Below are 26,985 nucleotides of genomic sequence, written 5' to 3' on the forward strand. Positions count from 1 at the left end.
TAGATGTCAGAAGTGAACAACTAACAAAACAGCTGTCGTGTGCGTGGATCAGGTGGACGTGGTTTGATTCATAAACTGAATGATCAAAGTTACTGAAATCTTGCGCGTAAATATAACATTTTTCAAGACAAGAGTGCACTTTGTTTACATTCTAATTTAAAGAGTAAGTAGGCAAAATACAACTGTTAGGATCATTAACTTCAATTTTTCTGTCATAAAGTGGAAAATTAAATTGTTGTAGCTACAAGATTTGGCCAATCACGAAAAAATTATGTGTAAATTAGTCTGTATGCAGAAAGTTAGTGTAAAATATTATAAATTGCGTATAATTGATTAGTATCGGATCGTTGTTTTAATTTTATGAATTTTTTTTCATGGTACACATTAAAACTAACTTGATTCGTTTAAGTGCAAGAGCATATTTTGTAAATATCATTTGACCTTTGTACCGATTATTTATAAACGTATTTCCAAGGTTTAAAAGAACATGCCATTCAGATTAAGAATACGGAAGAAAATATATAACACTCAGACTCACAGTTCGTCGAAATAGTATCCTCATGTCTTCATTTTTCTTGGTGCATAGTAGCACCGTACTTGGAATAAGTAAAAGTGAAGGGTACCACCAGAAATAATTGTTTTAAAATTACAGTTCTTTCATTAGTGCCTTCTAAACTCCTGGCTACCAACTGTGCACAGATTTATAATATGCCTACACACTTTATATATCATAAATGATACATCTCCGAACGCGAATGTATATTCAATTAAAATTATTACTTGTGAGAAAACAGCCACAGACTTGTAGGAGACCGCTACAAGCTAGTATTGCATCTATTCTGAGTCAGGGCCGGAAGAAGCTCGCATATGTAGGGAACAGGCGCGTCATTGAAGGTGGGTATACCTATATGAGGAAACAAGTGCAAAAATCATGTCTCAGACTGTGCTAGATGATTACTACAAGTTATTTTTAGTGCAACGTTGCTGCTAATACTGTAATCGTTATAGGTAGAAATAGTACGATTTAAACAATGATAAAACGGAAATTAAGCCGAATAGCAGTAAGTGACTCAATAATAAAGTAATAAATATCAATGCAACTGGTATGTTCTCCGTATTGTTATATATATTTTTTAAAATTTACCATATGGTATATAGCCTACCGTATATTCTTACCAGGGAAAAAATCAACCAAACGAGAAACAAGGAAAGCTGAATATAGCCAGTAAATGTGTAAGTAAGGTTATGTGTTGTATAAATTATTTGCATTAAAGGACAATGATTTTGGCTTCCTGTAGGAGAATCTGGAGCTTCCTCCTGGTCCACAGTACCGTTACCTTGAGAATGAATTAACTGGTTGTCACTTACATTCCTGTTACTTTTCCCAATTCGTTCTACACTTGCTTGCTGTGGCAGATTCACACTAATTTACTTTATTTATATATAAAAGCGTACAATACAACATGATAACCTTGACACGTTAAACTAAATTTAATTTACTTACCGCATGTAAGTTATTCCTGGAGGCAAGAAATCCGCAGGTCATCTTCATTCACGCCCATGTGCTAATCTTTATCGAAACTGTTGCCTGCCTCTTCGTTACTTACACTTTTCGTATTTAAATCCAACATGGGTCTCCCATGCTCAATTTCGATCAGTGCATTTTCATCCCACCTTTGTTTCTTAATTTCTTAAATATGATCAAAATAGTTTGAGTCCTGTGGACTTATTTTATTATTCCTTACCCCAGCAAACCATGGCCATCAATTTAAATATTTTATTTTCTGAAGCAACACCACCCTAAACTTTACTCTAAACAAGCTCTATGGAGAAAGTTCGCAATGACAGGGAGGGAAGATGAAGAATTTAATTTCTTTCTTCCTTTTCGATGCGGTCTATATGATACCGGTACTTCTGTATTGGATGTAACATTGCTGTTGCTTCAAATTTATTCCTGTTAGATCACGTTCAACACCGGGCTGCTGTTGCTCAGTGGTAGAGAGTTTACCTCTGGTGCATGGGATCCCGGGTTCAAACCCTGCTCCCGTCAAGTGAAGTTTGTGGTGGACATACACCTTGTGCGTGGTTTCCTCGGGGGTTCTCCCATTTCCTCCCACTTTCTTCATTCAACCATTTCATTCATTTCTCATCTTCACCGTCTCCTTTAGCCTAGCCAGCATAACCGTCGGACGTAAAACTCAAAAATTTCATTTCATTTTCACGTTCAACACCTTTAGTTTTTAACCTCTAAACGTACAATTGCTCTTTTAGTGCTGGGGGCCGCGGTGGCTCAGTGGTAGAGCGTTCACCTGTGGTGCTTGAGGTTCCGGGTTCGATCCCAGCCCCCGCCAAGTGAACTGTGGTGGACAAACACCGTGTGCGTGGGTTTTCTCGGGGTTCTACCGTTTCCTCCCACTTTCTTCATTCCCCCATTTCATTCATTACTTATCATCACCGTCTCCTTTGGCCTAACCGGCATAACCGTGGGACGTAAAACTGAAAGTTTTTTTCTTTTAGTGCTTGACTTTGTAGGAATTTTTTCGTCTTTTACGGAGTGGATGGAATCATGATCAATAACAATCGCGGAATTTGGCGGTACACAGTATGTACACATGTATTAACCATTCGAAAAAAAAATCCTGGTAATATTGTTCATAATTTGTTGCATCTAATTCTTTGTAATAATGACTTGTTGTACCGCAGAGAATAAGGTCAGCTTTAGGAATTAATCTTGTTGGAGTCATCACATAAATCATTGTTTAATCTCCCTCTATTTCCAGGAGATGCCTTAACACCTGAGAACAAACTTTTTCCAAGCTTGTTCAGCTGTGTTGATTGTAGTATCATGCCATACCTTTGACTTGTTATGGCCAGCATTGACCCAGATTTTGTCCTTATAAACAATATACCTACCTGCTTCCCTGAGAATGTTCTCCAAATAGGTGTGGCTCCATGCTATGATGTTCTTCTCAATCTCCAGCACTTAACGACACATAAACCTGCTTCCTATGTCAAGTAGCAGCCGGTAAAAATATTGACAATGACACAGTAGACAGTCCTCTACTACAATACGGTGAATTTTCCGCAAAGAAAGAAATTAATTTTCCTTAAATATTTTATGAATTTTACGGGGTATTTGTGGTAGGGTGGACATCTCATATTCTTCCAGATTTGTCTTGTATTGTCAGTTGGTATTTTCTTGCGTGAAGTAGAAACCTTTCCTTTAGTACCAGGGTTGACTGGTTTAAACCAAGGTGGTTTAAACCAAAAAACAAAAAAGGTTCGTAAAAGTGTAACTATTCATAAAATCTTGACGAACACACATTTGTGGGTTATCACGTTTCACTCCCATATATTACTCGTACTATATTCAGACCTAAATTCCACATTCATTACTCAAAGAGATCATATTACAAAAGCAACCTTTTTTTATGTAACTTTATGGATGTTTCTTTTGTGACTTTTTTATAGTTTATTATTGTTATGCAACCAAAGGAAAATTCTAAACATTGTTTCGTTTTAATAATGTTTACTATTGATAAAATACATCGAAATGCCGTTTTTTTTTTTTTTCGGAGGGGTGTCATGCAAACCCCACGAGAGGCAATTATTGAAATCATAATCTTTGGTAACTATTTATGTATAAATGGCTCAGAGCCAAAGTGGACTCAAATAATTCGTATCTTTATTCATTTTTCTTACTGATATGCAAAGGAAGTCGTTATATTTCTTTAACCTGGACTAACAAAAGTCGTAGTGAACTGACTTGGACTAAATTAGTTCTTCTGTACTCTGTAGTACTTTGAAATTGTCCATATGTAGTTCTGTATAATGGTTCAACTTGTGCAATTGTTTATCTTTTTGTCCTTCTGAAATGACTGTTGACGATTATATTAAGAAATATGTAAAGATTAGTCCAACGTATTTTTATCAGGAATCCTTCGTGAGTGAGTCGGCAGACGTATCGCATTTGTAGCCAATTAGTCCCGGTTTCGAGTTCAAATGGAGGACAATTTCTCTTGGATGTAAGTCGAGAAGCGGTTTGGATTCCGCTTTAAGCTTATGTGACCCCTTCCAGCATAACCCGGTTGTTGCATACTAACACCAAGGCGAAATAAGCTTATTTCTGTCCATATGTGATATAAATACTTAAAGCAAATTATTTAAACCAAAAAAACCGGGTTTAAACCAAAACAACCTGTTTTTTTGGTTTTTTCAATAAAAACCATGGTTTTTGCCAACCCTGTTTAGTACGATGGAATTCCTGTTGCACTTTCGTTGTAGTAGTGATTCCCACTATGTTGCCTCGAAGTCTCGAGTTGCTTCTGAAACAATTTCAGTACTCCCTTTACTGCCCGGGTTCGGGGTATCTAATAATTTAGTTTTTTTTTTTTTTTTTTTTCACTACCAGTAGAAAGAGACTCCTTTTCTTTCTTTACTGCTCATAGAGTACGTTTGTTTCTTCTTGGCTCGCTTCCCGCCAAAAGGATGGATCTGTCTGCAATGCGTTGTTCACACTCCACGGTCAAGTAGAGAAACACAGCAAAACGCCACACCACTCACAAATCACTATAACACACTTGTTCGCCTGTAGCAACTAAGCACTTGAAATACCTGTCAAATAGCAATGATCTCACTTCATGGGCTGGCTGATAATTAGCGTCACCTTCACAGGGGCAAAAGTGAGAGTAAACGCGGGGAAACGGCGTCCTCCACGTCGAAATGTTTACGGCGTCTCCCCAGTTCCTAAAAAATTACAATGGGCAAAGATAGGCAGGGGGAACGGCGTGGCGTGATACCGCTACCTACCGTTCCCCCATCTTTTCAGATCAACTTTTAGCCGTGCACCTACACGACAAAACCAATAAAACGTCTATTGGATTAAAACGTTCACGTGAGTGCTAGCAGAAAATACTTTAAAGGCCAAGCAAGAGAACTGGCGGGAAGTGTGCCAAGATAAAACAAACGTACTCTAACACAGTGGAGAATTTCTGGCCATTATCTCCAAAAACAGCAATTGAAGTGTTTTCAGCTCTTATAACAAAATTGTATGTTTAACCAACAGCTCTAACAATAACATAGAATAACAATAATATCAGCGTTACAATCATAGATATTCTGCCATTATTTTAAATCACTTGCCGCAGCTGAGAAGCTTCCATGCTCCATGGTCTTCAGCTAACTCTTCATCTTCATATGTGATTTTTCTGTTTTGATATCGTCCATCAATTGTAACCTCCTTCGCCCTCTCCCTCTCTTTCCTGTCACCATACATCTAGCACGTTACTCATGATACAGTTCCTTCTTAGTCAAGATCCTAATCAGTTTCTCTTACTTTTCTCAATAATATTTAAAAGTGTTCTTTTCTTCTTCGCCAGTTCTTACACCCCCCTCATTCGGTTTTCCTTCGATCCAGCTAATTCTCTCTCTCTCTCTCTCCACACCCACATTTTAAAAGCTTCCAGTCATTTTTCATCATTTTTGTGTAATGTCCATGTTTTTGCCCCATTAATAACAGGAACGAAACAGAATAAATTCGCAACACAGCATTCACTGAGCTCTTCACACAGGTGACAAGGTCACTGAATAGAATGTGTAGTCCAACCGCCGAATGATATGGTAACAACTAAATTAATGTTGCCAAACATACCCTATCACAAGAAATTTAACCTAGAAAAGAATGAGTCTATAATTTTCCTATTGTCATTCTAACAGTCATTCGTACTTTCATCGCAAAATAACTGAATTTTAAAAAGATTTTCGATACATTCTTATATGAGCGTGCGTAAATCTAACAATCTTATCTACGTCATGCTTCTTCGCTTGTTGTCGGCTGCAGTGAGGGTTGCAGGTACTTATTTTAATGTATTGAACTACACAGACCATAAAGCTATTTAAGTAAAAAACACTTTTATTTATAATTATATAAAGTGACTTGTGTTATTCATCTTCCACGTATTCTACGAATAGAGGCAACAGCCACATGTTAAAGAAATGCTATATTAGAGTGAAACTTCTAAAGAAATGCTGTATTACAGTGAAACCTCTAAAGCCCGATGGCGAAACTTCCTTTGTCTTTCTGCGATGAACTTTTGTAAGTCAAAAATTTTCTGCAGAAGAAACACTTCTGATTGTTAAAAATACGTTTTACACAACGTAAAAAACAGTTCAAACTATATTTAAGCGAGTCGTTTGTGCATTTAAGACATCTACACATACCAGAGATGTTTTTACACTTTCCTGTTGGCTTGGCTATATATATATATATTTTCGCTCTGGCAATTTTTCTGCACAGACGCGGCAAATTTTCTGCGATCATATCGCAGATCGCGGCATATTCTGCTATGGGGCTCTAAAGAAATACCGTATTACACTGAAACCTCTAAAGAAAAGTTGTATTACACTTAAACCTGTAAAGAAATGCTATATTACAGTGAAACCTCTAAAAAAAAATACTGTATTACAATAAAACCTCTAAAGAAATACTGTATTTCAATGAAACCTCTAAAGAAATTCTGTATTAAAGTGAAATTTCTTTAAAAAAAAAAAAAAAAAAAGTATTACTGAAACCTCTGAATAACGGTCCCGTTGGGACATGCTTACATGGTCGTAAATGAGAAGTGTATATTACTGAAAAGTTATATACTCACAGCTCATATAATAATTGTATGCTGTATGTGGTGGTAAATAGATTAGTTATAAAGTTAAATATAGGCTAATATTGATACAGTAAATAAATTAATTATAAATTTAAATGTAGGCTAATATCGATATAGTAAACACGTTAGTTATATCATAATATTGCGAGCGGTGATGATTATATTCAATAAGAAAAAGCAGAAAGGCTATTGCTAAAAAAAAAAAAAAAAAAAAGCAGAATTATCTTCTACATGCAACAGGTAGCGCTTTCGGAAGATAGAACTTCCTTCTTCAGCTTATGGTAGACTTCAAAAAGGACAAAAAACATGAATGAAGGTTAAAAGGTTAGGATATGTAAAAAACAAATCTGTCAAACATTAAAACAAACGGGAATAGAAACTCACTCACATTGTACACTACTGTTCACTGTTTTCTGTTCTTGCTTTCCAAATGATGAAAGCATGTAGTGAAAAGATTACTCCAAATAATAATTATTTCTCCTCTATCCAGTTAAGTGAGGGCCTTTCTTTGTGAATGTAATATGATTCTTTAATTTTTCGTTTCGTAGCTGTTTTTGCTTTTTCAATTAAACATGATTCCACGATATGATGGTTATAATCTCTAAGATGCGTTGCTAGACCGGATAACTTGTGGATTCCGAGATTTCGAGGTACGAACGTGTTCAGTTATTCTAGACAAATGTTCCTTTTTGTTTGACCTATATACACTTTATCACACTGACATTTCACCCGATAGACGCCACTGCTTTGTAAAGGATTAGTAAATGTTAGTTATAAATTTACATAGGACATTAGTTATAAATTTACATAAGGGTAATATCAAATGCAGTATTCCATACTAGTGTTCTATGCAGTGTTTGAAATAGAGTGAGATTATTAATGTTACTTGTTGAAATTTTATCATAAAACTGTGTTTGCTCCTCTACTGTTCAATTTGGAGATGATGATGCAAGTCTCAAGTGAAAGAAAAGTGAATTTGTCAGGAAAGGGAAGAAGTTTCATATTAGAATTCTTGGCCGTACAACTAGCTCTCTACGAGTGTTTTTACTCATTGACTTTTCTAAGGTTGCCTGAAGAACGAAATTTATTGTGGACGGAGAAAAGAAAAATAAATCAAGAGTTCAACTTACAAATATTCGGAAAACAGACCAGTTGCATTTTCAGTGTGGTGACTTACCAAGTCTTTGGCTTACGACAAGGACGTTTTGAGGCAAAGGGAATTTCAATCCATCTTCAAATTGGAGAAATCATTTTCTGTGCTAAATGTGTGTGAACTGAGAATAATTTCTGTACCTTATGAGGTTACTAAACGTTGGGGTAAAAGAAAATCATTCGTGCCCGTATCTGAGACTGTCCGTAAAAGAGAGGATTTTGTCACACAATAATACATATCTTTTTGCAGGAACGGAAAAATCGTCTGTATCATGGAAATGTCAGTTGTTGAAAATTGCCCGTTAAAGAGAATTCCATTGCATATGCACATGCATAATAGAGATAAATAATCCATCTTTTTCTGACAGCAAAGAGCAGTATTTGCTACTGGCTGCACTGCTATGACGTATTTTCCGTTTTAGAAAAGGGCACTATTTGCTACTCGCTACGCTGCTATGGCGTATTTTCCGTTTTAGAAAAGTGCATTATTTGCTACTCGCTACGTTGCTTTGTTTTTTCTGTTTTTAGAAAAGAGTACTATTTGCTATTGGCTACGCTGCTATGACATATTTTCCGTTTAGAAAAGAACACTATTTGCTACAGGCTACACTGCTATGATGTATTTTCCGTTTTAGAAATTAGTACTATTTGCTACTGGCTACGCTGCTATGACATATTTTCCGTTTTAGAAAATTTCATTATTTGCTATTGGCTACGCTGCTATGGCGTATTTTCCTTTTTAGTGTGTTTCTACCTTGAGTCAGAGAATAGTTAGTCTTCGTGCACTGTAGTGCCACTAAGTTTAATTTTATAAACTGATAGTGATAGTAACTGAATTCGTATTATTCAAATAATTGCAAGAAAGACATGGCATTTATATGGCAATATATATACTCATTGTTTTATTGATAGATGAGAGTACTGATAATTTTCATGTTTGCAAATTGAGAACAACGCGTTTTTTTTTTTTTTTTTTTTTTTTTTTTTTTTTTTTTAATAATAATAATAATAAAAGGCAAAATTACTACTTCAAACAAAAGATAAGTTTGTAAGAAGTCAATTTTTAACTGTCGATTTGTCATGAACAAAAAAAAAAAAAAAAAAAAAAAAAAAAAAAAAAAAAAAAAAGCTTTAAGCATCAGTTAGAAATGTACTTGCGTATGAACTGGCGACAAAGTTTAACTTTAAATATGTTATAAAAAAATGGTGACATCAGTTCTTTCATCAACGCAGATGGTTTATCGATGTCACACAAACGTCATCAACTCTGTCTCTTGTAGTCAACAGTGCTTGCGAGAACATATAGTTTTAGATCTCATCATTTGCGAAATGATGCCACACTAGGTCAAGGAAGTCAAATTTTTTGAATGCCGCCTAAATAATATTTACTTCTCATTAAGAAAAAGGAATATCTCGCATTGGGTAATTCCCTTTTCACCTCTAATAGCTAAAATAGTTTATCAGTCATTTTGAAACCATAATTCTCAGCAAAGAAAGGTTCAAATTCATTTTCGTTACGTTGATGATTATTTGATCATTTTATGACAGCATAAACACTTTATCCGTCCATCTACTGATAAAAGCTATAGGGCATATATTCATAGCAAAGTAGCCTCTGTCTTTTTCTTTATGTTGTCATGTAATCTAGGCGAATTTCCGTAAAATATCTTCTATAAGGTCCGCCAGAAATATGTATTTCTGAAGGCTTAAACTGTGCCAGATATCATTCCCTTAATTTAACTTGCGAAGTATGCAATAGCCCACCATACGATTTCCAAAAGCACTTAAAATAATTTACGGTGATACTACCCTGTAATCTAAACAAGATATTTTCCTAAGATAAAGCATAAATGTGAACTGGACTCTAGTACAATGCCAGCTGTACCCCTAGACGTCGTAAAAGCGTTTATTAAGGTTTTAAATTTCAGGGGAGGCTATGTAATTTGGAGTCTACTTTAATAAAATGCCAGTCCTGGCCCCTAGAAATAATAAAAGCGTTTACTAAGGCTTTAAATTAAATGGAAGGCTAGATAATCTGGGCTCTACTTTAGTAAAACGCCAGCTGTGACCCCGAAAAGTAATAAAAGCGTCTATTAAGTTTGTTAAAGTCCAGGGGAGGCTAATTTAATATTTTTCTATGAAGGGGGGGGGGTCTGTATTCAGGGTGTCTACAGGTCAAAGTCAAGGAATCGAACACTAGGTCAAGAAAAGTCAAGAAATGACACGATAGTTCAAGAATTTTTGTTTTATATCCCAATTATGATATACAGCTACGTGGTGATACACAGCATCAGTGATTTAGCTTAGATACTGGGAGATATTAAAATGTTTAGCTGAGATACTGATGGATATTACAGTGTGCTGTACAGTATTGCAACCGGATTCTTTACAAAACTGTAACCACCATTGACTTGACAAATTCGTCCAATATCAAGATGGCTCAGGATGTAGATGTTTGTTTTGGTGCTTCTGCTACTTACAAAGGTTTAAGAAATCTGGAGATACTGACATTTAGGAACCAGTGGAGAGAATTTTTAATCACTCTGTTCAAGAAACTGGTTGAAGAGTGCCCATTGGCCTGCAGAATTGTTGTCTTTCACCAAATGTAATTGCTCATTACGAGTGTCTGGTGTAACCATTGCCCTTGAAGAGTTTGTGTCGAAGAAGCATTTATCTCAGTCGATGGCCGATTATGTGAAACGGGACTACTTTCAACTTTGCGATTCCCCGTGTTTTAAGAAAGTAGTTAAATCATTTGATTGGAAGACAAACAAACTAGATGTGCTTCTTTCTAACGTTCTTCATGACACAGATGTGAATAGTGTTTCGACAACTAAGTTCTTTCAGCTGCTTCTGACCTTGTTTTACGGTAATACTGCTTGGAAAGAGGTTTCTAAGTTAATAATGTTTGGTAGAAAATTTGACAGAAAAGTCGTTTGTTGCTCAACAAGCAGTGTATGGAGCAGGTAAAGCTGCAGGAATGATTTCTAACGTTGAGATAACAGAGGCAGTGATTTTGATGGAAAGAAACTCATCAAGAAGACAGGAAGAAGGAATAAGAAGATCAAAGAGAAGGAAGTGGCTAACAGTAAGAGAAAGGCTGTACAAGAATTAAGTTTGTCGGAGGTGAAGAGACTTTTGCAGCAAACACATGAAGAAGTTGATTCTTTGGACAGAGAAATTACAAGTCCAAAAAAGAAAATGAGTATGTTGTATTTGTTACTGCTTACATTTTTGCCTAAGTCCAGGTAGGAAATTTTTTGTCCACGAGCTTTCACGTCGAGAATGGCCTGAAACAAGAAGATGCGTTCTCGCCATTGTTATTCAACTTTGTCCTGGAATACGCTATAAGGAAAATCAAAGATAGCAACCAGGGCCTAGAGTTGAACGGTGTTCACCAGGTTATGGCATATGCTGATAATGTAAATTTAATAGGGGATGATAAGAGAACAATAGAAAGAAATGCAGGAATCTTATTAAACGCTTGCAGGGACATGGGTTTAGAAGAAAATGTAGAGAAAACTAAATACATGGAAGTGCGTCGGGACCGTAATACGGCAAATTGTGAATGCGCTAAAATATTAAATAATACTTTTGATAAAGTGGATACTTTCAAATATTTAGGACCAATATTAACAGGAAAATCATATTCACGAAGAAATTAAATGTTGACTACAAGCAGGTAATTTGTGTTATTATTCAGTTCAAAATCTCTTATCGTCACGAATTCTGTCGAGGAATTTGAAGCTTAAAATATATAAAACAATAATCATGTCTGTTGTTCTATATGGTTGCGAAACATGGTCGCTTACTCTGAGGGAAGAACATAGACTGAAAGTATTTGAGAACAAGATCGTGAGACGAATATTCGGACCCAAGAGGAACGGGAATGGGGAATGGCGGAAACTTCATAACGAGGAACTACATAATTTATACGGTTTACCCAACATTGTTAGGGTCGTCAAGTCTAGGAGGCTTAGGTGGGCAGGTCATGTAGATAGAATGTAAGAAAGTAGAAACGCTTTCAAAGTCTTGACTGGAAGACCAATCGGAAAACGACCATTAGGAAGACCTAGGCGCAGATGGGAGGACAATATTAAGATGGATCTCGCAGAGATTGGAATACAAAGTAGAAACTGGATCCAGTTAGCTAAGGATAGAAGCCAGTGGAGAGCTTTTGTGAACGGCCATAGAGTGAGTGAGTTAGTTAATGTCTATTTTTCATCACTTAAAAAGCTATTTATGAGATGAGTGAAGATGGAAGTACAAATGTGCTTAGTTACCATATGTGTTGTGGTGATTGACTTTTGTGTCACGATAGTGAGTATTTGTACGAATGTATTTTCACGATAGTAGAATGTGGTAAATCACTGTAATCACATGTAATCTCTGTCATTTAGTAGTAGTGTATTCACAGAAAGTATTAATTATAATACAACAATAAATAAAGCCAAAGCCATACACTATCCAGGATGAAAGTTAAAGTGTATTCTAAGAGGTAACACTGAGATGATAAGATTAGGTAAATTAGATGTGCAGCCTTTATTAATTACAGGTTGCTAAGACAAAAGTGTAAAATACCTTTAGCTTTCATCTTAACCGGCCATTGGTAGCGGAGCAGGCCGTTTGGGCGCAAAGCCATATATCTAAATAGGTTAATCTACTTAAACGGGTTATAATGTGTTTCATAACGAGAACCCGGATGTTTTTGCACTAAAAGCCTTGAAAATAGCCACTAATATTACAAATACTCTGTCATAAAAAATAACTGCATAACTTAAGAAATTCAGAAAGATGAAATTTGACCCCAGTTTTCTTTTAAAAAATTTCAAAAACTAAATTTTCGTTACGTTATAGTATGCCCTAGGGTAAACAGTAACTGAAAGTCGCAATTGCATTAAATGCTTAGGCCTAGTTTAGTTCTAGTAATTTTTTGTATAATGCAGAAAGAAAAAATCTTATGTTACATTTACCATGACATTATCATTACATGATGGAATTATGGGCCAAACCCAGCAAGTGTTCTACAATATCAACAGTTTCAAAATTCTGTACAATAGTGCGAATTCTATACAATAGTGCGAATGTGCTCAAATGTATTTACTTCTTTCGTTGGGAGTATTTTCTTCTCGAAGCATTGCCTAGTGCACTAAGTCCTGCTTTTTTTTTGTGTCCTCCGAAGTGCATCAATAAACAGCCAAGTAGACCAAAATGGTTCCTTTATGTTAGATATATTATAAAGGACAGAAGTTTTTGGGGTGTCACAGGCTGCCTAAAATAAATTTTATTTGGACCACTCCTCCTATTTCAATGTACAGTTAGGGCCTAGTTTTTATGAAATCTGAAATAACTTTTTATTAATACAATAGAGTCTCAGCTATCCTCCCTAATGGGCATATCGAATAACAAAAAAGCATTCAACAGATACCCACTTCCAGAACCACCCATAGCATTAAAAACACCATTTTTATTCCAAAACCATCTCGTATTCATTTTTTCTGACCTCTTGGTACAGGCCAGTACTTAATAAACATTTCTTATGTTTTGTACCATGCATTTTAATAATTTATTATAGAAAAAGAAAATGCAAAAATGAAAATATGTGCAGTATTGTACACATTTTAAGTCACATCTTTAAAATAGCTGAACATTAACAAAAACTTTTTTTTACACAAAAATTACATGTCCTTATTACATATGTCGTAATTTGTTAAAAAGAAATATTCTTCCAAAACTAAGCCGCATAGTACGGAGATCGGATACTAGCGATCTGGATAGTCGTGTCTGCTACAATTCCTTCCTTTTTGTTTGTTTGTTTCCAACTGGTAGAGATAATTTGTGCATGACGTGCAGGAACTTTGTTGTGTTCAATATGTTATTTTTAAGTTTTGCAGAATTATTGTGGAAGTTTTTCGAAATTTCCAGTGTCTATTTTCATGTGTTAGTGCCTAAACATCCGGATTCTAGTTATGAAATATGTATATGTAGGTAGGTTTATAAAAATTTTTGTGCCCAAACGTCTCGCGCCAAAATGTCATGGACCCATTGGTAGGGGCTTAGAAAACTGTAGTATTTGGTAAAAAAAAATTGTAAAATCGTCCAGAAAAGGTCAAGAAATTTGGACTCTCAAAACCTGTAGACATCGTGGTATTAATTCTTGCCCGTTAAAAAAAGTTCCCAGTTGCAGTGCTTATTTTCACATGGGTATTTAGTTTCTAGCAGTTATTCTAAAGCAATATTTGTAAAGAATAGACAAAATTTGACATTAACGTCTTATTTCTTTTGTAGTGAGTTCATCATGTCCCGAATTATAGTCCAGCAATACTTTACTAAAATCGTGGGCTTCAATTTCCCAATTTCCCTTCACACCGTTTCTCTGCGGCAATATGTCTTTATGAAATATTTCCGCATGATAGTCCGATATATCAGTACGATTTCCAGGAAAGAAATCGAAATTTGAATCACTGAAATATAATTTCAAGGACATGTTCCATTATTATTATATATTTTTTTTAAAAGCTTTGATCACTTTGATTCACAAATTTCTTTTATTTGAAGTCTCTTGTATTTCCATGGGAGATTTGTGTTACTTTATTGGAACATATATATGAATCGTGTAAATTGTTGTTTTGCCACTGTAACTTTAAGGAGAAAATCCCACAGTATGTAAACAGGAATGGTAACCTCTAAAAAAAAGGGAGAAAAAAGGCTCTTTGTACAAATTCACTATATTTGTTTCAAATAATGATGATCCTTATTATCCATAGGTTAAATTTATAATTATAATTGCTAGAATTACTGCAAATTTATTCCTAACTGCAACATTCTTATTTTAGATTTGAATTTACCGCTGTAAATTCCTCATTATCCATTTATATGATTTATATATTCAAATTATAGTATATAATTATTGGAAATTGCTGTATAAATCTATGCTCGACAGCGAAATTCTGATTCCTGATTTGAATTTATCACCCTGAATTCTTTTAGGATTACTAATTTCAATCCCAGAAATAGAACCTTTGTAATATAATGTTATGGATGAGTTATTGAGTAAAGTTTAAAGAAAATGTAACGAACTTACTTTAGTAGCCTGTGTTTGTTTTGGGATGTCAATCAACTACAAATCACTCGAATTCCAAAATTTAGATTTTCACTGATCTCAATAAAACCTTTTGTTTTTCTTTCTTTCTTTCCTCGTGTTCTTAATAGATACGCTTTTTCTTTTTTAGTACCGAATATTATCGAGGATGACGAAACTGGCGGAGTGGTTGTTAGGTGTGTCGCTGTTCATGGGTGTGTGGACTGCTGCGGTTACCCAACAGATAAAGTCCCAGCTGATTGACCAATGGATGCACGTGATATTCCCGCTTCCTCTCGTCCTTATAATACTCTTTGGGGTAAGATGTACATTTAATCTAAGTTTCACTAACAATCATTATAAGACTTACAATATTGGGCCTATTCGTTATCTTGTTAAATTAATTTACTATCTACTAAACGCTGTTATCATCGTTGGTTGTAATGGGGTAGTAGATTTAACTTAGCAACTTTCCAAGTTGTAAATCATATCATGAAATACGTACGTCGTATAAATGCCTCTGGTAATACAGGATTTGCACAAAATTACATTTCGTGACACGACAGTAGTAAAATTACTGCAATACAGCTAGTGTAAATTTCGTTACCTCTCAAATTGATGATTATCAAACGCTTATACAGGGTGTCCCAATAAAATGTATACACTGTTCAACATTTTATATATATATATATATATATATTTTACATTTAAGTGTCACACACTTTCAGCAGGATTTCCCGCACCTCCCCACTACCATCACGACGTAAGAGCCTACCTTGACGAACACCTACCGAACAGATGGATTGGACGAAAAGTCAGTATTGATACCCTACTAGGGCCGCGGTTGCTCACTGGTAGAGTGTTCAGCGCTGGTGCATGGGGTCCCTGGTTTGATCCTTGCTCACGTCAAATGAACCTTGTGGTGGACAAACACCGTATGCATGGGTTTTCTATGGGTTCTCTCGTTTACTCCCACTTCCTTCATTTCACCATCTCATCATCACAGTCTCCTTTAGCCTAACCGGTATAATCATGGGACGCAAAACTGAAAGATTTCATTTTCGTGTTTTCCAGTACCCTCCACGCTCACCGGATTTGACCGGAGTTTCGAGGATTCACTGTCTCTCTGGGTACAATAAACGTTCATACAGCTAAAAAAATCAAATATTAATAGATATTTCATATTGTAAATCCTCAATTTTTGAGTGTTGCTGGCATTCAAATACATATTGTTTCATATATTGAAACAACTGTCGCAGTATTAACAAATTCTAAGTACTAATTAAATCGACGAAATGCATATGTATTAATAATAAATAAAAATTCTCATACGTTAAAATACCCAAAAGACAAAATCTGTAAACGGTTTTGAGACACTCTTACCTCTTCTTCAGTGCATTTAAAGAAAACTTGCTACGTAGGAGACATGTATGGAATTCCATGTTTGTTCATTCGATAGGGGGCACGGTGATTCAATGGTAGAGCGCTTACCTCTGGTGCGTGGCGTGTCCTTGATTTGATCCCCGACCAAATAAGTTTGTGGTGGACATTGTGATTTTTCTTGTTTCTCCTACATTCTCATTTCATCAAATCTTACATTATCATTCACTTACCCTAATCATCGTCTCCTTTAGCCTAGAGCCTTACGTTAAACTGAAATATTTATTTTTTTCCATTCGATAGAATATAAGTGATATGGTAAGTTTGTAGTTTGACAGTAAGAGTTCTTCTCTTCTAATTTATGGGCAATGAAAAGTCCTTGAAATAAGTTTGTACGTAACATCACACAAGCAGAGAGTTTTATACCTGTTTGTTATGTAACGACAAGTTTTCTTTAGATGCGCTGAGGAAGAGGTGAAAAGTGTCTTGAAACCATTTTGCAGAATTTGTCCTCTGGTTGTTTTAACATATGAGGATTTTTATTTACTATTAATTAAGGTGGTAAGAAAATCTAGATCTGGTATAAATTTATTTTGTAAAGAGTTGATTTAGAGTTATTTATTTATTGATTTCTTTTCTCGAGCACTATTTTAATTCAACTTGTTTAGTCCTTGAGTTTTCATAAACTGTTATTTTTACCTTTCAGGAAATTAGTTTTTCCCTTTCGTTTTTCGCAGTTAGGTTAGTTTTCTGGCACTACTCACTTCCGCTTTTAGAAATCGATCTTTTTGTTTAGAGTATTTTGCTTTGTTAGTTTTCAAGGTTTGGAATTTTCCAGAAAGGCCAGCTTCTGTATATAGGCGCTGAGTTAAACACATTCAAGCATTGGAATTTTTCAGAAAGGTCACCTTCTATATATAAGCACTGGATTAAACACATTCAAGTTTTGGAATTTTCCAGAAGAGTCACCTTCTGAATATAGACGCTAGGTTAAACACATTCAAGCTTTGGAATTTTCCAGAAAGGCCAACTTCTGTGTATAGTCGCAGGGTTAAACACATTCAAGGTTTGGAATTACCCGGAAAGGTCAACTTCTATATGTAGGCGCTGGGTTAAATACAAAAATTGCCAGATGGTTAGACATTCTTCTTCTTATGGGGTCAGGACTTTGGGATCTCGAATGAGAATCTCGATTTAGTCATCATGGGGTTGGGGATATTTAGTAGACTGAATCAGATGGAAAATATGTCTTGTCTGTTTTCAAGGTTTTAAAAGCTCGGATTTATTTATTTCTTAAAATTTGAGTTTCGACTTATCTACTATTCAGACTTCTGAAAGTTTATTATTGTCTATTATCCGGTATACTAGAAACGCTTATTTGTTGCGCTTTCTGATGCACTGCATGATTATTTCGCCAAGTAGGTTTTGTGGTAAACAAACACCATGAACGTGGGTTTTCTCGGGTTCTCCCTTTTGCTTCCACTTTGTTCATTCCACCATTTCATTCATTTCTCATTATCATCGTCTCCTTTAACCTACACAGCATAACCATGGGACGTAAAACTGAAAGATTTCATTTCACTTTTTCATAATTATTTCGGTGCCATATTTATTTTTTTAAATTATTATTTCGGGTTGAGTTACCGTACAATTCGGTTTAGGGTAAATAAGAAGCGGTTTTAAAATTTAGCATTTCATTTTAGCACCGAGGCTATATGAGACATGAATCCGCAGCTTAACATTAGATCCGAACCAGTGGCCCCGCGTAGCGTAGTCGCTAACGCTCTCACTTTTGGTGCTAGCGGTCCCGGGTTCAATTCCCGGTGGGGCCACTCGGTCGAAAAAGTGTAAGAGGATTTTCAGGCCAGCCAACCTGAGTGAGGTTTTCCTGGGTTTTCCTCATTCACACCAGGCAAGTGCCGGGATGGTTCCTAAAATAAGGTCGCAGGCCGCTTCCTTTCTTCCTTCCCATTCCTTGGATAGTGTGATCGCCGACGAGACGTCAGCTCTCATACGTGACGGACTAACATGGCCATAGATGCTGAAAGCCCAGAATTCTAATTCCCAATCCGAACTATGGAAAGTACTTATACTAAGCAGATAACCACGAGGAACCTCAGTTTAGAAAAGGACTTTAGCAAAAAAATTTTTTTTCTTTTTTAATGAAGTAATTTCTCTTTATTTCCAAGTACTGAAATGTAATGAATAAATGTTTCTTTCAGTTGTATGCTGCAAGTGTAGTGTTGTGGAGAGTATATACTTTTAATGATTGTGAAGAAGCATCTAAGGAATTGCAACAGGTAAATATGAGCTATAATGCACTCTATTATAATTAATTCACAGAATTCATTTGAGAGAAAGTTATTATTTCTACCTTTCATGCAGTCATAAATTTTCGATCTTGGCCCTGTCGTACATGACAAGGAACAAGGTAAAGAAATATGATAATCAGAATGAGATGGGTGAAAAAGAATATAATTTAGACCGATCAAGAGGAATGCAAGTAATCTTGGACAACACGGTTGGTAGCTTTTTCTAGTATGTGAGCATGAGGTTTTGTATTTAAATGCCGTATACCATAAATTAAATATAGGAAGGCAAAAAGTAACAGACGTTTTAAAATAAAATAAAAAAAAGTAACATAATGAATAAACGAAATTGTATTATACAGGGTGGCCCAAAAGTAGGTATACACCATTGCGTTAATCAAGTATAACATTCTAGCTTGTAGGTTTATTTGCTTCGGATGTTTCGAGCTTAAGATATAAGTAAAAAGACATTAAGAACAAATAATAAAGAAACTAAGTCTACCTGATGGATAATAACAAGAAATGATATAAAAAGCAGCGGCGTAGCGTAAGGGCACGCCGGTATGCCCGGCATCCCCTGTTAATAAGAAAAAAATACGTATTTCATTATATATAAATTGTTTGCTTCTTATTATCACAATTATTCCCACTGCAATCTTCTAGATGCGCTCTCTCACCGTTTCGCCTTACTGTGACAAGCAGAACCTACGCATGCGTGTCACTCAGATGCACATTTTCTGTCTTTCCTCTTGTCGGATGTTATGTTCCTTGGGCTTCCAGGCCTACTGCAAGCAACGGGGTTTTTGTCTGCTTTCTGTCGAATGCGCATGCCCAACTACTTCCTTTCACATCCCTGCAACTCTACATTTTGCTCTAGACATACGCTGACATATTCAAGTATTTCCAACTATCTATTTTGAACTAAGTTATAGTTTCTGTACAGAACGTACGAGCGCTATCAAGGAGATAGAACAAAACAGAAATGGTTAGTTAATTGTCTTTTTGAAGCAAGTCGGTTATGTAAATAATAGTATAAGAATAGTTATGCTTTAATCGTAATGAAATGTATCGTAATTGTAATCGTAATTAAAGGCAAATTATTAATCTTCTTCATAAATATACAGTATGTCCAGTGGCGTTGCCAGAAACTCTTTGAGGGGGCTCACACACACAAGCATAAACATAAAGTATTCTGTAGAATCACGGTCACCGATCTGGTAGGTCAAGAGATTGCTCTCAAATATTGCTTGGGCCCTTCAGTCACTGGCACATATCCCGGGGAGATGAGGGGAACATGTCCCCTCCAATCGTGGAACAAGGGGACTGTGTTTCCTAATAATACGATTTGAAATTGTGAAGATTTGTATGCGACTGCCACAAAGGAAAGTGGGATGAAATTGATGTACCTTAACTTGTTTCATTTAAAAAAAAATCGTATTCTTTAATATTTCATATTGTTAGTCTATTTTCAACTATTTGTTTAATTCTTGTATTGTTATCACCACAATTTTGCTCAAATAAGAGTATTGTTGCGCCATACATAGTTGATTTTCTTCCATACTTTTGGGGAAGTCATTATTTATATTATTACAAAACAAGTGTCCTAAAATTTTAATTTGGATCATTGTGGATGCATAAGTAGAAACATATCAATTATAAATATGCATGTATTCAGATTACAGAATGTGTTCACGGCACTAATTTTTAATACTGATATGTACTACAATTTCATCTATATCGCTTACAACAGGTTCACCTCAGAAATCAGATTCATCTACTGTAATTTGAGTCTCATCTCCTCTCCCCCCAGAAAAAGCCTCAGATATGCCCTCCTCCCTCAAATCTACCCTCCTCCCAATGTTGAAGACAACTCTTCTCCCCTGATCCTCCACAGCATTGTTTTTCAACTTCATAAATATTTGAACATCGCTTTTTACAAAAATATGGGAAGGGTCTTACCCGTTCCCCGAATGTTGAAGACAGATTTACTCAACTGCCTTGAGTATCTGGATATCTGACAACGAAATACGTACGCAGAAACACACTCCTTCCCCCCTCCCCCCCGAGTTGGTTTAAGTACTTTCTATTTGCATCTCCAAATGATATACGTATAAACTCAGGCCCATATTTACGAATGGGACCTGAGTTCCGGACCCAAGATGACAAATTTGTAGGGGCGACTTTTTCAAGAACGAGATTGAAGTATGGTATGGGGAGAAAAAAGCTGCCCAAGGGAACTATACTGGAAACATGTTTATACAACAGTGTGGCCGAGTTTTCTCGTCACAACGGTAGTGGCAAGAAGAAGCTGAGACAATTGCTTATTGGCTTCTACCCTAATCCACGCATTTGCTTCTGTATGTCCCACTAGGCCACCAATTAGGGAGGCCTCCCTTCTAAATTTTTCATAACCCTATATTTCCCCTCGGAATGGCTATGTATTGCTGATTACAGTAGTATTGTGTCGTGCAAGTGACTAACTTTGGCATCCCCACTTCGGAATACCACGCTACGCTACTGATAAAAAGCAGTAAGTTGATCAGTACGGAACTGTATACCTATTTTTGGGCTACCCTGTACATTTGAAAGGTACACTCTTAAGCTATTTTTCCTCATAATCGTCATGCAAGCTTGTACCGTGGCATAAGTTTTTTCAATACCGTCGCGGTAGAAGTTTGCCGCTTGCGATTTCAACCACTGGCTTACACCGGCATTCAGTTCGATGTCAGTATCAAAGCGTTGTGTAGCGAGCCATGTCTTTTTCGCTGGGAAGAGGTGGTAGTCGCTCGGCGCCAAATCCGGGATGTATGGCGGAGGATCGAACACTTTTCATCCAAAACCATCCAAGAGCTCTCGGGAACGCTTGGCCATGCTTGGACGTGCGTTGTCATGAAAAAGCATCACCTTCGCGCTAAGTTTTTCTCGGCACTTATTTTGGTGGATTTCAACTGGTTTGTGGTTTTTGCCAACAAAAACCTAATCACAGAACGCACCTCACAAGAGGCGGGATTTTCTATTGTAGCGCACATTGTAACATATCACAGAAAGCATAGTAAAAGCGTCACAGTCCTTACACTACTACAGCGCGTACTTGAGTGTGGCACCGTTCTGACAACAAGATGGCGACTCTAGCCCCGCCCATTGCCGTGATAGGCCAAAACGTCTGGTACTTTCTCGATAGCCCTCGTATATATCACATGTCTTAACATAGGTTAATTATAGTTATAAAAGTAATTTACATGCTCCGTATTAAATTGTTTTTGGGTGTAACTGGAATAACAAAAATATCATCATAAGTTTGTAGCAATTGGCAAGTATCATCAGCACAGAGAAATGAAGTTTCTAGTTTAATATCCCACGGCTATGCCCTGTAGGTTACAAGAGGAATGTGGGAGGAAACGGGAAAACGCTGAAAAACTTGAGGACTACATTATCTACCACAAACTCACATGACCTAGGAACGAATCATAAACCGCTCACACCATTCCTGGCCCACTGTATGCCCTTCATTGGCAGAAATAAATGAAGAAAACAGTCAACAGCCGAAAAGTATGTTATCATTAATGAAATCTTACTACGATAACATCATATATAAGATTACTTAGGCAGAAAGTGCTTTAATGTATGCACTTTCCCAAGAAAAGTAGAAGAAAAGAAATAATTAATAATTATTACTTGTATATACATATACTTTACTGTACATATACTTACAAAGGGAATCTGATATGGAGATGGAAAATAAACGTTTTCTGCTTAATAATGAGGTTTGATCGATTTAGATAATACGAACCAAGTTAAATAAAAATCCACAGAGATCATTGCGTGAATGATTTCGGGAAAGCAGCTTTATACGTTTTGCTATTTAAACCATTCTAAAGAAAGCTCTGTCTTGTAGGCCATGAAGGGTATATTACATCCAACAACTGTAAGATGTCAGCTGTGACGAAGACAGATACTGCTAAAATAATTTTAGCGTGGTATGATGTCTGGCTGGAACTGCTGAACATTTGGTGTAAATAATTAATAAGTAGATGTTAAGTTATATGGAGCGCTTTATATTAAAAGTTCATTCTGTTGGGTAAGAGACATTTTAATTGAGTAGCGCATTCTCAGAGTTGATCCGCGGCGTCGATCGTTATTTGGGTGTTTTGCAAGATTATACTTAGTATTGTGGCGGCTTGTTTGATTCATAACATAATATTAGAACTTCTTGGCGGAGATCCTTGTAAGTGGCACGTAGAAACATAATGTGTTTGATTATAGGGTGTGTTCTAGTAATAGTATGAGCTAATAAAGGTGATACTACTTGGGTGCTACCATTACTTAATGTAGTTGTTGTCACAGCTTTCTCCAATCATATTTTTTTTTACGACTTTTTGACGTTCGGTGCGGAGTCCTGTGTACTAAATAGAAGATGCAAACAGAACCAAGAATCACACGTTTCCTTGACTTCGATCTGACAAAGAACAGGGGTTTCATAAAATAAAATAATAATAAAACCTACATTTTACAAGGGTTGTTCAAGGCTGACCAAAACTTCTATTTCTAGACAGGAAATATACATATATAGAAGCATCAAACTGACAGGTTCAGAAAATATTCCCCCTAAACATCCAGACATGTTGGCAACGGTGTCGAAGTTCTCAGATGCCTTCGGCGTGGAAAGAAGCAGGTTGGTGATGATGATGATGATTTTGAGTTTAGCATCGAGGTTACAGCTTAACATGAGACGTAGACCTACAGCTTAGCATTTTAACTAAGATTCGAACTATATGAGGCGCTGAAGTGGTTTGGTGTCGTAACCATTGGACAACAGCGTTCTTGAGATCCTTATCTGTCTGGAAGTGCGTTCCACCCAAATGCTCTTTAATAGGCTCAAACAAATGGAAATCACTCGGAAATAAATCTGTATCTCGTTCGATTCGAAACCAACTGAAGTGCTGTTCACAGATAATCTGCTGACTGTCTTCTGATCGAATGTCAAATGTTGAGGCACCCATCTTGCATACTCCTTACAAAAAAGTGAATGATTGTTTTCATATTACCAACATTGATATTGACTCTATATGCTATGCCACGCAATATTACTCGCCGGTCTTCAGTGCTACTTTGCTCAAAACGCACGATATTCAATGGGGTGACTGCAGTTGGGCGAACTTGTTCGTGCGGTTCATTGCTTACCAACTCCCGCACTTCATTAAACTGTTGACACTATTCGTACACTCTTGCCTGTGACATTGTTCTTTACACTGTGCTTGCAGTGTACAAAAGATTTCAGCAGATCCTCTTTCACAAGAAATTTCATTATGCACCGCTATTCCACAACAACAGATACACTACTTGCCGCCATCTTCGTTTACACTACTGTGTATGCACCAATCCGCATTTCGCAAATGGCTACGTGCCATATTTTGACATCACGATTAGTTGTCTATAGTCATAGAGTATTTATAATAAATTATAATAATTTTAGTTTCGTATAGATAAATATTTTATATAAATTTATCGATGTCTTGTATAGTTTTCAAACTTCTCTCTCAACAGCAAATTCAAGAGGCGAGAGAAGACTTGAAGAAGAAAGGCTTCATTTTTGAGAGTTCGAAAGTGAAAGAGTGAAAAAGGTGTCCTTGGAACTGTTTTCTGTTTAAATTTATGGATTGAATTAGTAAAGACCGAACTTTACAGCAGTGGAAAAACTCGTAACAACTTGTGTGGATGCGTATATCTTGATTACGTTGTTGATGTTTTAAAAAGGTATGATAATGTTACCACTTGTTCATCGTGCAGGGGAAACTAGTCTTTTCGTGATGATTTCATCGTTCAATAAAGAATCTGTATTCTCATTCGACGGTGGGACTCAATCACTGTGTGTAAGTCGTGTTCAGAAAACAATGGATATCAATGTTCTTCAGCATCTATATGCTTTATCTCTTGGTAAGATTACGTGATTCGTCTATATTCTTCGCCTAGGTACGGTCGTCTTCTAAACAATCTGACCACCGTAATATTATGCAATTTAGCAATACGGAATTCACCACAAAATTCTCGTATTATTAATTTTGAACTTCTATTTTGATTTTAGGAATCATCTGTTGTCACAAAAGATTAAAAGTTAGGAAGTGGATATAAAGAATTTTGAAAGGAACTGGTACAGGCTATTGAATGTATAATATGAGCGAGAGAGTTCAGTCCAAGAAAAACAGAAGAATTTAGGATTTAGATTTCTGGGCTTTCGGCGTCTATGGCCATGTTAAGCCTGTTACGTATGAGGGATGACGTCATTCGGCGATCACACTAACCGGGGAAAAGGAAGGAAGAAAGCGGACTGAGACCTATATGCTAGGTACCACCCCAGCATTTGCCTGGTGGGAATAAGGAAAACTTCATTCAGGATGGCAGGCCTGAAAAAGCTTTGTACACTTTTTCGACCGAATGCCCCCACCAGGAATCGAACTCGGAATCGTTCACACCGAAGGCGAGAGCGTTAGCAACTATGCTACGCGAGGCCATTCCAAGAAAAACAATAGCTCCTTCGTGGCTATGTAGTTAGCGTACTCGTCTTTGGCGCGGAAGAAATGGGTTCTGTTCCCGGCGCAAACTCATGTGGTTCGGGTCTTACGTTATGCTGTAGGTACACGTATCATAATAGCCTCTCTGCTGAAAGGAACGCTGAACTAACTCAACCAACAAAAAATCCGAGAGAAACAATAGGTCGCGGAACTTCTACAACCAAAACCTGTTCATATTGTCACACTTAACGTCTTCGTACTAAATATAAATACATAGCCTATATATGATTTTTCTCATCCACCACTTGACAGTGTAAAGAGAAAAAATCTCTGTCTGTCAGTTAAAATAATATGATGTTTGTTCTGTATTATTAGGGCAATTAAACACTAGAATTTACACAATACTAACCTTTTATGTACGTTCCTACAGTGAAGATCAATTTAACGTTTTACTTCTCGTCGATATTTCTGGCATAATAGACGTACTGGATCTTCCTAAGAATGTTTTAGACTAGAATCTTTCTATACTATATAAATAAATCAAAGATCGGCATATTAAACCTCCAAATTTTGTATAGAATGACCCATATAAGGTAAAAACCATAGCTCAGTTCTTTTTTCAATCCTTATTATCCACTTCAATCACTATGAAGACTTTGGGAGTATTTTTTATTATTATTTTACATTCTAATTACACTGCAAGTACGCGTATATACGTGAACTTGCCTGTGTCAAAAGAGTAATCTTACTAAGAGCCATTTAATGAAGAATATGTAAGCTAGAAATAAATATTGTGGCCAGTAGTTGAAATATGACAGAATGAACGTGATGATGAAAGCGAAGCCAGAAGCAAATTTTTATAATGCTAACATTCCTTTTCCATATCTTGTCAGAAAACTATTATTAATAAGTGACATTTTGTAAAATAAATAAATAAAGTCAGCTTGTGTATTTCATTGTGTTTTCAAAGCATCCAGCCAGCTAAGTTCATTTTATTGTTGCAGGTCTTCAGTATACAGGGTGTTTCGAAACAACGCCCAAAAGCTCCTTACACGAAAACACACACACACAAAAGAAAAAAAAAATATTTGGGTGACACAAATGGTTCGTTTCGGAGCTATAGCCCGCCTAAAATCGGTCGAAAGTATAAGAGTAAGAACCATAACTAGAGAATGAGATGTGGCAGTGGATCTAGAACAGGGGCGGCGACAGGATTAGCCTCGAAGCATAAAAGGTAATTCGTGAAGTCTTCTATAAACATATGAACAAACTGGGCAGCCCTTCTTAGGACCAAGATCACCCACAATATGATGAAGCCTTAAACCAGAGGGACCCGGAGCAGCCAATCACTAAAAGGAACAACCAATGTATCAACAAAATAGCAGAAATAGTTCAAACAGCGGCACGGAAGGTAACTATGGAAATTATAAAGTGGGTTGCCACTGTTCTCAGTTACTATCGAACCATCGAAACTTCTACACAAAGCTCTACTACAGAAAGCCTCCCAAGAAATCCTTCAAACAACAGTACAGCTGATCACATCCACCCATGGTCACAGTTACATTATCCAAATAGATTCTAAAAGGAGCCGAAAACAAACAAAAAAAGAATGTGTAAGTATAACGCACACACAAAAAGCCAAAAATATCACAGATAGCTAAAATACATACACTCTTTACATACAATAGGTGCATACACTCAAATATACCAACTTTAAACCTTCTGAACATCTTAGGTTACTTCCGTTACAATCAGCAAATGAAGATTGGCACTTTTCAGTGCCACGGCAAGCAATAAGACGCAGGGACCTCCCAAGCTGAAAACTGCCCTCTTGCTCCCCCAGAAAAGATTACAAGAAAAAAAAAGTCATATTTATTGAAAAAGGAAAAAGCATT

At 36.4% G+C, this 26,985-nt stretch overlaps 1 protein-coding gene across 1 annotated transcript; it reads left to right on the forward strand.

The window, feature by feature from the left end:
• The first annotated feature begins 1 nt into the window (after nt 1).
• Dpm3 (Dolichyl-phosphate mannosyltransferase subunit 3) lies at nt 2-26,033 on the forward strand. The gene is made up of 4 exons (XM_081766023.1): nt 2-163; nt 15,044-15,211; nt 18,495-18,572; nt 24,126-26,033. The coding sequence occupies exons 2-4, from the start codon at nt 15,062-15,064 to the stop codon at nt 24,195-24,197; spliced, it is 300 nt and encodes a 99-aa protein (XP_081622149.1). The 5' UTR covers nt 2-163; nt 15,044-15,061; the 3' UTR covers nt 24,198-26,033.
• Nucleotides 26,034-26,985: the final 952 nt, after the last annotated feature.

This window comes from Thermobia domestica, chromosome 7 (genome assembly GCF_964235325.1).
Source record: "Thermobia domestica chromosome 7, izTheDome1.hap1.1, whole genome shotgun sequence".
Taxonomy (NCBI): Eukaryota; Metazoa; Arthropoda; class Insecta; order Zygentoma; family Lepismatidae; genus Thermobia; species Thermobia domestica.